The 12330-nt window shown below is 39.2% G+C and overlaps 1 protein-coding gene across 3 annotated transcripts in view; it reads left to right on the forward strand.

The window, feature by feature from the left end:
* Positions 1-12330, forward strand: part of LRRC41 (leucine rich repeat containing 41) — a 30010-nt gene continuing 17680 nt past the window's right edge. For 2 of the 3 annotated variants that reach the window (XM_063427756.1, XM_063427757.1), the window contains exons 1-3: positions 1-302; positions 5964-6050; positions 7830-7900. In XM_063427756.1, coding sequence (XP_063283826.1) covers positions 161-302; positions 5964-6050; positions 7830-7900 — 300 coding nt within the window. In that variant the 5' untranslated portion in view covers positions 1-160. Of the gene's footprint in view, positions 303-1117; positions 1201-5963; positions 6051-7829; positions 7901-12330 lie in introns of those variants that run through there. The other variant, XM_063427758.1, reaches the window with a different exon arrangement.

Genomic DNA, 12330 nt, shown 5'->3' on the forward strand with positions numbered 1-12330 from the left:
GCCGCCTGAGCGCGCTTCCTTTTGTCAGTCACGTGACCAGCAGAGTGCCCGTTGACTCACTCAAGATGGCCTCCCCCTTCAATTCCTGATCAGTGCGCTCGGCTCGCCGGTTGCGGTTCCCTCTTGACTTGTCTGTCGATCGAGGTTTCGGTTCCCCTCCATGATGCTGCATATCCCCGCGAGGAGGAGGACTCAGGCCGTGCGGAGATCGGCGGAAGATGGAAGAGGGTCGCCCACCTTGTTCAACCTGTGTGCCCGGGTGGTGAGTGCCAACATGGACCGCCTGGAGCAGGACGTGTGGGGTGAGAATCATAAATAATAATAATAATTAATAATAATAATATAATATAATATATACACTGAGAGATACTTCAACATGGACTGCTTGGAGCAGGAGGTGTGGGGTGAGAATAATAATAATAATAATAATATAATATATACACTGAGAGCCACTTCAAAATGGACTGGCTGGAGCAGGACGTGTGGGGTGAGAATAATAAATAATAATAATATATACTGAGAGACACTTTAACCAGGACCGCCTGGAGCAGGACGTGTGGGGTGAGAATAATAATAATATATACTGAGAGACACTTTAACCAGGACCGCCTGGAGCAGGAGGTGTGGGGTGAGAATAATAATAATAATAATAATATAATATATACTGAGAGCCACTTCAACATGGACTGGCTGGAGTAGGACGTGTGGGGTGAGAATAATAATATATACTGAGACACTTTAACCAGGACCGTCTGGAGCAGGACGTGTGGGGTGAGATTAGCAATAATAAATAATAATAATAACTATTAATAAATATATATTGAGAGACACTTCAACATGGACCGCCTGGAGCAGGACATGTGGGGTAATAATAATAACTATTATAATAATAACTATATACTGAGAGCCACTTTAACCAGGACCGCCTGGAGCAGGAGGTGTGGGGTGAGAATAATAATAATATATAATAATATACTGAGGGCCACTTTAACCAGGACCGCCTGGAGCAGGACGTGCGGGGTAACAGCAGCAATTATAATAGCAATAACTATGTCAATAGCCACTTCATTTAACATGAACTGACTGGGGCAAGATCCGTAATAATAATCATAAGCATTTCGTTTAACATGGACTAACCTGGAGGCCAGGTAACATTCACCAGTGAATAAGAAGACCCAGCTCCTCCAAGTGGACGGGAATGTATGTTGTTGAACATTTAACATTAATTTGGTATTGTATATTAAATCTGAATATCTGCGACCCACAGCCAATCTTTAGGCTTAGCCTGCCAGAGAATTATGGTGGTTGTAGTCCAGTTACATGTGTATATATTTTTAAGGCCATTTCAATTTGCATAACACTATCATTATGATACAATGTCCTGTTTTGCATAACATTGGGCTTTTAATTAATGTCTATTAGTGGGCTGTAGTGATTTGTCTGTTTCCTGAGGAGGAGAGTAGGGTAGATATTGTGACAGTGTACTCCACAAAGTGTAGGGTATGGCATGCTTAAATATATAACTGTGGTTGAGTTCATTTGAGCCTGTGGCTCTTATTTCAGTGAGGATTTAGCAAATTATGATTATGTACAAATTGCTTTCGTTTACCTTCCTTTAAAAAAAATAAAAATACATTTTTTATGTATATGAGGGAACCATATTTGCAATCAGGGCCGGACTGGGAATGAAAAGCAGCCCTGAAAAAAATTCTATACCAGCCCCATAATGCCATAGAGAGTGTGAGATGGCAGCAGGCCAGGCTATACCCTCCTCTCACACAGACTGCATTACCCACAATCCTCAGCCAGCCCCCTGCCATCACCTCCTCTGGCTCCCCTGCCAGGACTTTCTCTATCTCCAGCACCATGTGTGCAGCTCTGCAAGAAGGACAAGAAAGGGTCACTGGGGGGTACACATGTCACTAGACACGCTTTCATATCACGCCAACATAGTGTGCAGATATGGAAGCGGGGAAATTAAAGTTTTGTAATTGGACTGACATTGTGAATGTATGCTATTGCACAGCAGTAAAACAAATACGTTCTCTTTCTCATTTTGAAGTAACAAAAGTGTGCTCTTCACTTTGGCTGACAACTGGATGATCTCAGTCAATGCACATTTAATTCCCATAGGAAAGCATTGGGAGGCTATTCCATGCATCCCATTACGAACTCATTGGCTGAGTGTGCTCAACTGACGCTCTGTTGCGCATAGATCTTTGCTTTAATTATATACAGCCCTCTGGCTTCTCCTGCATGAGAAAATGGAATGCAGAGAGGGTGCCTGAGGAAGCCAGGTACGTTGTCAGACCATACTAAAACAATTCGACTTGTTACCATGGGTCGGTGCTTGGTTACTTCTGACACCATAGTTACTAACGTGGACTGTAGTGGTTATGGTGTTTGTAGTGTTCTTAGAAGATATATAGGATATTGCCATTGTTTTTCAAGTACATTTTCTCCTACAATCTATACTTTTGGTTTAGTATCTACAATAGTGGTCTTGCTTCACATGCAAACAAACTCTGCAATCATTGAAATACCGTAAACACTGAACTACAAAATCTATGACTATGAGAAGTCCGTGGCCCTAGCAGAGGTGCATTTTTTCCCCCCTTTTCAAAATCTGTTTTAATTACCATACAGCAGTTCAGTTTTCTCTGCACTTTTTACAATGTGTTTAAACAACCTCATGGCAATTGTCCATAAAGCTCTAACACTAGAGCAAAAACGCCCAAAAATATAATTTTTCTATTCCAGAAATAATTTGACATGTAATGAGACAAAGAAAAAATGTAAATCTTTAATATCATCCGTATGTTAGGTTTTCATATAAGTATGTTAAATGGACAATGGCATATAAAGAAGAAGTTAATTTGTAATGCAGTAACATATTGAAGCCTTTAAGCAAATGCTCCGTTCGTTAACATGTTTGGGATTAACATTAACACAGGGCAGTAGGACAATTCCATCTTGTCTTTGTTGGTTATGTACCCACCACACCACAAATACATTTATAGTCACACCTTACACTTACAGCATGGAGGTGAACTTAATTGTGCTGTTCCCATAAGAGCCCGTGTGCCTAGGCAAAACATCACCCTATTCACACAGGACAAAGGTTTAATTTTAAATATAAAAGGGCACTATCACGACAAGTCCTGTTTGAGGATTTACATAATGTGTCTATACCCAACCTCTGTTGTCTATTTTATCATCCAGTTGTCTTAAGTCTTCTTTTGCTCAACTTGAAAGCTCTCAGCTCAGGGGTTAAGACTCTTATGCCACTCCTATTAATGGGTGGACTATATTTCCTCAAATTCTTTATCTGCCATTGTATTACGTCTTCCTTGATTAGCTTTTGGCCAATTTCTGGAATAGATTAGAATATGGGAATTGTAATACAGCTGGGTATTGGTTAGGCACCTCTGTTCTTGCTCCATTGTCTTAGTTACTCTTATTTAGATGTAAATTCGCTTGGTAAGGGCTGACACATTGTAGTAAACACAATGAATCATCAAAAATATATACAAAGTGATACAATCTGTCCTATTGTTCTATAGAAGGAGTTGGATAAGTGAGTTTACACGGAGTGACCGTGAGACATGTTATTTAAAAGTGAATTTAGGGGTTTTGGATTGTTGGGGGGTAACTTGCAAACAGCTTGAATCAAGATACCATTGCACAAATACAGCAAGGCCAATTGAATACAATATATGGAATAGTTTAATGCATGGCTCCACATTTTCAAGTTCTCTGTAACTTGCCATTCTTAAAAGTCACTCGCCGCAGCAAACCCTCCTTCAGTGAGACCCCTAGGAACGGGCCGGGCAGTGGCAGCACATCCAGGGGATCCAGTGGGGGCAATTGGATATTTAGAGAAACTACTGAATTTCCATCACAGAAACGGTGCTCTTCCAGAATGCTGGTAAAATCCACGTTTATTCAATCTCATAAAACAAATACATCCCCATATAAATGGAGGAGCACAGAAATGCCTAATGCAAATGCCTTCAAATAAGTGCGCAGTTGCGCACAAGACGCTTTGCGTGTTTCTGTGTCCCTTCCCCTTATATGAAGCTGTATTTGACTTGTAAGTTTACTAGAATTCTAGAGGTGTGCACCTTCTTTGATGGACATTTGGTTGACCTGAGAACTTGCAAAGCTGAATGCGGATTTTAAGATACACATAGAGATGGAGGATTGGAAGTTCTGACAAAACCGTAGTAGGGAATTTCTGCTACTCTGTGTTTGTAATTCATTTAGCTTGTAGCAGCACACATGGTCTTTAGACTGTGCACAGGTTTAATGCAATGTGTTATATCTTTTTTTTTTTTTTTTTTTTCATGTTTTCTTTGGTTTAATGAAACAATTAAAATAATTCACACCCACTTAGAAAAATATACAGAGTAAAAAGGATATACCACCTATTGCAGATATAGATATGGTGGTTACATCTGTAAAACAAATGAGACATACATAGTGTTTTCCATATAGGTAAAAACAAACAATTGTATCATATGAGGATTGAACTCACAAGGATGGAGCCTCTTAGGCTCTATGTACTTCGCTCTCGGGTGCCTATTCAGGCTTTCGATAATTTTCAGTTGAAGACCCAGACTCCACGAATTCAAGAGTAAATAAGGGTTTATTAATTGATAAAATATTATATTAAAATATTAATAATATAGGACAAAAATAGGCAGATATATGTATAAAATACAGCGTGGTATGGTACTGCAATAATGGCCAAAATTAAAAGCAGCAAAGCACCACAGCATATACACAAAATAACAATACCGCCAAATGAAAGTCCCAGTAAAGTGCAAACGCGTTTCAGCCCTAGATAGGGCCTTCCTCAGTGCTAAATTCCTGGAGAACCTTCAGGGCTTAAATAGCCCCCTTGATAAGTCCAACTGCATCCAGCTGTGCTTGAGAAATCCCGCCAGCCATATCACTTCCGGTTTTGGAAAAAAAAAAAAAAAAAAAAAAAAAAAAAAAAAATTTTCTCTTTTCTTTTTTTTTTTTTTTTTTTTTCTTTCCATTTAAAAAACATGTGACTTCCGGTTGGATGCGGTCATGTGATGTATTTGTGTTCCACCATGCGTTCCACACTCGGGCATGGTGGAATTGACTACAGAAAATGTTCATATTGAAAGAGGGCATTTGCCCAAACAAATAATACAATAATATAGTAGAGTAAATAAACAAATTGAGTAAGCTGTGAATAAATAAATCGGAATAGAAATATAAAATACAAAATATTTGTTAATATAGGTACATATAAAACATCATATATAAAATAGAAGAAATGTAACTCAGGGGGATGTGGAAGGGAGAGGAAACATCCTAGAAGAAAAGATATTAATATAAAAATGTAAATATAATATTTAAAAAATATTTTAAAAATATTTTAAAAATATATAAAATATTATATTATAAAAAATGTACTAACTCAAAATCTATGTTCTAGAAATGCCTAATGCAAATGCCTTCAAATAAGTGCGCAGTTGCGCACAAGACGCTTTGCGTGTTTCTGTGTCCCTTCCCCTTATATGAAGCTGTATTTGACTTGTAAGTTTACTAGAATTCTAGAGGTGTGCACCTTCTTTGATGGACATTTGGTTGACCTGAGAACTTGCAAAGCTGAATGCGGATTTTAAGATACACATAGAGATGGAGGATTGGAAGTTCTGACAAAACCGTAGTAGGGAATTTCTGCTACTCTGTGTTTGTAATTCATTTAGCTTGTAGCAGCACACATGGTCTTTAGACTGTGCACAGGTTTAATGCAATGTGTTATATCTTTTTTTTTTTTTTTTTTTTCATGTTTTCTTTGGTTTAAATCTAATGTTATACTAACTCAGTACTGCACAGCTATAACTTCCATCTTCACTGCATTATCCACTGTTATGGCCCTGTCAGACACATTTCAACACTAAGTTGTTTTTTTTGTTTTCTAGATTTGCCGGCTGTGATACTGCAGGGAGTTTTGCCGCTGCTGAATATTTACCATCTGGAAAGAATAGAACAGGCTGCAGTCAAGAAAGGTATGTTTGCTTTGGCTTTATATCAATGTTTATTACTGGTAATGCATACACTAATCATCAACAACAATAAAGCCGCTGATGGGTGAAGTGAATAACATTGTTTATATTATTACAATGGCAATATGTCTGGGGGTGGGATACATTAGGCAGCAAGTGGACAGTCGGTACTTTAATTTTATCTTGTGAAAGGAGAAAAGATCTGAGTGACTTTGACAGTGTCCAAATAGCGATGGCTTTGTCAGAGCATCTCCAAAACTGCATGTGGGTTGTTCCCGGTATGCAGTGGTTAGTTACTATCTACCAAAAGTGGTGCAAGGATGGACAACTGGTGTTTGGATCACGGGCGCCCAAGGTTTAGCCTAGCCCTTCAAAATGCCATTGACATTGTTCACTGCCAAAAGCACCTTCAGTGGGGACATGAGCATCGAAACTGGACCATGAAGCAATGGAAGAAGGTTCTGGCATGCATTTGACACGTCCCACTTACTTCAGGATTGTTGCAGGCCACGTGAATCCTTTCATGGCAATGATGTTCCCTAATTGCAATGGCCACTTTCAGCAGGATAGTGCCATCCTGTCACACTGCACAGATTGTTCAGGAATGGTTTGAGGAACATTACAAAGAATTCAAGGTGTTGCCTTGCCTTCCAAGTTCCCCAGATCTTAATCCGATTGAGCTTGTCTGGGATGTGCTGGAACAAAAAATCCGATCCCTGGAAACCCCACCTCCCAACGTGCAGGATCTGCTGGCCACTGCACAGGTGGTATATATGGTTTTATAGGGTGTGTGTATTTAGTCCTGTTTTTCCTGCCTTCCTGAACAGAGCTTCTTAAAGGGACACTATAGTCACCAGAACATCTACATCTTCTTGAATTTGTTCTGGTGAGTAGAATCATTACCTTCAGGCTTTTTGCTATAAACACTGTCTTTTTAGAGAAAATGCAGTGTTTACATTACAGCCTAGTAATAACTTCACTGGCCACTCCTCAGATGGCTGTTAGAGATCCTTCCTGGGTCATGGATGCCTAAAATGTATCCAAACATTTAGTGTCTCCTCCCTCTGCATGCAGACACTGAACTTTCCTCATAGAGATTCATTGATTCAATTCATCTCTATGATGAGATGCTGATTGGCCAGGGCTGTGTTTGAATTGTGCTGGCTCTGCCCCTGATCTGCCTCTTTGTCAGTCTCAGCCAATCCTATGGGGAAGCACTGTGATTGGATCAGGCTACCACATGTCAGCAGACTGCCTGTTTTTCTGAGTCTAACAGCATGCAGCTTTACAGCTTCAGGCTTGAATACAGTAAGATTTTTTTTTTTTACTATATTTATGGAGGCATGAGGGATCCAGTGGGGCTAGATGGTGGTGTTAACACTATAGGGTCAGGAATACATGTTTGTGTTCCTGACCCTATAGTGATCCTTCAATACAGATTCATGTTGAGCTTTACTGACGGCTGGAATAGTTAAATAATTCAGATATTCTGTCATTAACCATTGGTCATGGTGATACAAGTCTGAAAAAGGAAATAACTGCAGGATGCAACAGATAACTGGTCCTTCCCTGCTCGACCGCTGCCCCTTCCCCAATAATCTAACCGTTAGAAGGGCTCTAGGACTTGTGAACTTACGAGGAGCCCTTGAAATATTTCTCTTTATATTGGTCACGTTTGCATTAGTGGTTTTTTAATTATTTTTTTTTTCCCACATAATTTCTCTAGTCTTTGATTATGCCTTCACCGATTTCTCTTTTTTTCCTGATTATTTAATTCTGTAGGTCTTTCAACGCAGCATCTCTGGCGTAAGTACTGGACAGAGATCATGAAAGGTGGACGGCCAGATTGTGTGGTGAGTTGCTCAGTTTCCCAAAACACCAATTAAAAGCTAAAATCTATTGGTTTGTGATATTAATGTAAGCATCAAATTTATAACCAGCTTTTCCGACCGTCAAAACTCTTGTAGAAAGCTTGATGGAAAAGGAAAGCTTGATTGAAGACTGCGTGCTTTCTTTGGACACTAACAGAGTTATTCACCAAAGTGAAAATTGCGGGGAACTGCAAGGGAATTTCAAAATGTAAACCAAAATAGCAATTTTTAAAAAATACATTAGAAATTCACTTTGAATTCCAAGCAGTTCTTACTTTACTGAATAACCCTTTAAGAAACATCTGATACAAGAGTTGTCAACCTTCGGCACTCCGAATGTTGTGGATAACATTTACCTTGACGCTTTACCAGCATTCTAGCTACATGAGCCTTATGGGAGATGTAGTCCAAAACCCCTGGAGTGCCAAAGATTGCCTACTCCTGATTCAATATATTGGCATGTAGTGAATCATTCTAAAAAGTGCATTCCGTTTATTTATGATTGTGATATTGGGAAACTATTCCATATTCCCAAGAGCTAATCTTTTCAGTTTTATTTACTTTAAACGCAATGCAAATTACTGTAAAACTGTTTGCAGAGCAATGTGAAAATCAGATTTCGTAAATTAATGCATACATTTAAATTAAATTCATTTTAGATGGGCCCTCTATGCTGGAGTAGGCTGCATTCAAAAAAATAAAATAAAAAAATAATGAAAATAAAATATAATCTCCCTTTGATAACCATGTGCTTGAAAACCATTTGTTCTCCACTGACCAGAAAGTGTCTGTGTTTTCTTGGCAAATCCTGGTACTTGTATCGTCTTCAATACAAACCTGTATAGTAACTTCTTAATTCCTGAAAAAGCAAGTGTGACTATAGGCAAGCTAGCTAGTAGCACCTGAATCATTGCTTCTTTTTGTAAGGTAGAAAACCAGGAGCTCCCAAATAAAAGAAGTTGTTAAAAGATGTGCCGTTATTAAAAGGAACACTCCAGACCTCTGAAGAACTTATACAAAAATGCAGATCTCAATAGAAATTGACACCTGTATAAATTACCCTTGTTACACACCCCTGGCTGTCAACCAGACAGCTGGTCCTGTTACTTCCTGGTCATTTAATTCAGTGAAGGTAAACTCAAGAGGCCCCAATTGCCCAGAGCACCTGCCTTTGCCGAGACTACTCTTTGAGCTGCATTGGAAAATCTGTGATTGGACAGATGCAGAAAGTCTGGGCAGGGTTTGAAGGGGAGGGCTTTCAAAGACTGAAGATGAGATCTGCAGCTTTTGCAAGCTGTTTTTCGATATACTCTAATGAATCTCAGGTCTTGATTCCCAGGCGAGGCCGAAACATTGATCTTGTATGTAACACTTCACAGACTAAAAGAAACGATTGTTTGGATTGCAAATACCTACCAATGCTCCTATTTTCCATTTAATGGCATGTGTGTGTTTAGAGTTATATAGGGGAAGCACCAAGGCTAATATTTTTAAGGTAGAATGCTGGTTTTCTTACTATAGTTTTTATTTATTTTATGGGGCAAAAAAAGTGTGCATGCTGATGAGATGCCAAATCTGCACGACTCACATTAGCCAGCCTGGAGCTTTTTATTTCAGACTGGGTTATGAAGCCCCAATTATGTGGTCAGAGACAAATTTAGATCTCCCGCAGCAGGTGCATTAAACTGTGTGTTCAGTGTATTGCTATTAAATCCACCATGACCACTTTAAATCACTGAAGTGGTCAGACAGCTTGGGGTAACCCTTTTTTAATGAACACTGAGGTGTTCCTAACAATTTAGTGTCCCTGTCCCTAGTTATTGACCTGTCCCCCCTTTTTTGTGCCATAAATATACCTTAATTTATATCTTCTACCTGCAACGTTATGGAGGAGGTATGGTCTAATTCAATCCTACTCACAGATGAGCATTGGGGACTTGATGCGCATGCAAGCTTCCCCACAGGAATTCATTGAATTAATACTTTCCTATCGGGACGGCAACGTCCTGTGACGTAGGTTTACTCAGTCATTGCTGCGGAAGCGCCTCCAGTGGCTGTTAGTGTAACAGCCACTAACGATGTCCTTAACACTACAAGGTAAACGTTTTACCTCTGCATTGTTAGTGACTGAAACACTGCACAGAAGCCAGTTTACTGAGATTTGTTGCCCTGGGTGACTTTAGTGGTCCTTTACTGTATCACTAGGCTGTGTATTCTAATGAACCTATTGCTGACTTCAGTAATACTTTTTAAAATTACCGGTACTTTTCATTCCACTTTCAGACAGTTTCTAGTTATCTAAAGAGTACAAAAGAAAAATCATCCAAAGCGGGTTCATTTTTAAATATTCAGGAAACAAAATGAAAGGATACTTCCTGCCATGTTCTAAATGAGTCATGCTTGCCAGCCCTTATTTCAACTCCATATTGCATTAAAAAGAAAATAAACGTAGAAACAAAACAATTGTTACAATTTAACCTTTTATTTTAGAATTCCCTATTAAGCACTAGCAGCTTGGTCCAAAAAAAAAGTATAAAAGCTTAAAAATAAGAGTAAACTTAACAGTAATCCAGCTCTGGTTAAGTTTCTTTGATGCCGCTTCACTTTTTCTCTCTCTCTCTCTCTGAAGTCCAATCAAATGCTTCTCTGAAAACAGAAATGGTCACAGAGGCTGGAGTAGGTCTTTAATACAGGGGTCTCCTGCACTCAGTGTTTTAACGGAGTAAGTGATATTTTGTGCCCATAAACGAAACAAAAACACGGAGTACGAGAACTCAGAGAACAGGAAAAAACTTAGAGAAACTCTGTAGCTTGCTCTTCGTTAGTCCCCCCTCAGGTCTCAAACAATGTCTTCATTTACATGTAAACACACGCTGTGATTAAAGTGTAATATTTTACATTTTTATTTTTTACATTTTTTTTTTTTATATATATATTTTTTATTTTTTACATTTATCGCTTTTATTTGGTGCCGAATAAAAGTCCATATGCATGCAAATAAAAGGCGTTGGCCAACTCCACTTCCGGCAGCGTCATAAGTTGTCATTGACTAATGTCAATTCTGTGCACATTTTTCTGCTCAGTGTGCCAATCATCAGCGGTCAGCTAATGCCCACAGCCAATGAATGATGACTGGATTGGCTTTCGGAATCCCGGAGGCCGGCAGGGACACAGGTAAGAGGGAAATCCTTTCTAAAAAGCTTTCCCCATCACTGGGGACATGAGCAGCCACCCACGTACTGTGCCATTAATACTCGGATGATCTTCAGCCTAATCCAGTGCTTCGCCACAGAGTCATTGTGTTCCCTACTGTGCATAGTGCGTTGCTCTGTTGCACCAGTCTAAACACTGCTAAACCTCATCTCAGAGAAGCATAGAGTCCTAGTGCTGATGGGATGATGCCAACATGAAAGACTTTGAAAAATGGAGGAGGTGCCTCTAAAGTTTTTCAGACTGAAAGCCATGAGGTGTTCTTAAAGCAAAATGTAACATGCCATTTTTTGTAATCCACCATTGCTGTACAATGTCCGAGTAAAGGGACTGCATCGAGACGCCCAGACCACATTACAATACCATGTAGTGATCTATTTTTAATTTATTTGTCCCTTAACACATTTCACGCCCATGTGGTGCTTACTCTTAAGCAGACATCTAAATTAAATAATCTAGCAAAATTGAAAGTGCTGATCTAGTAACATGCCATATTGCCAAACATTGGTAGTGGACTGCCAAGTGTCTCCTTTTGTGATAAATCTGGTTTATATTATGCTTCTTTCTTTGTTATAAAGTAAAAATTATTAAAGATACAGTGACCTTATTGTCAGAAAATGTTTGGGTAATTATTAAGTAAAACAGTTAAACCACAGACAGGCTGACAGGTGGCCCAATTACTCCCCAACCTTCAAAACCATAAATGAGCAAGCGTACATAAAGATAACACTACATACAACGGAGGGTGCCAGATACCAGTGTATGTGCTACCACGGCGGTGGGATTATTCAGAATAAGTTGCATTCTTGCACTCTATTCTTCTCTATGGATAAATGGGGTTACCGTTTTTAGTTCTCTAATAAGGACTGGATTTTAATTTAATTTTTTTTGTATTTGTTCGCATGTTGACTTATCTCTCTGCCTCTGATGTACTAGGTGTTGGTGGCTTTAGTGTACTTGATGAATCGTCAGGAGACATGTCAATTCCTACCTTTTGGACGCCTTCAATTGGAAAAGGTATAGGTGTTTTCTTACGCAAGCTGTGCCTGGCGGACATCAGGATCTGTCTCAACACACAATTTACCTTTACTATCGTTTATTACCTCTTAGTCTCCCCAATTGTATTGCCAGGCACATTAACATTGTACTAATTCAGCAATATTTTCCAGCAAACTTCTTATAATATTCCCAAGATTATCTGC

The sequence above is a fragment of the Pelobates fuscus genome, chromosome 7, assembly GCF_036172605.1.
Source record: "Pelobates fuscus isolate aPelFus1 chromosome 7, aPelFus1.pri, whole genome shotgun sequence".
In the NCBI taxonomy this organism is placed as follows: domain Eukaryota; kingdom Metazoa; phylum Chordata; class Amphibia; order Anura; family Pelobatidae; genus Pelobates; species Pelobates fuscus.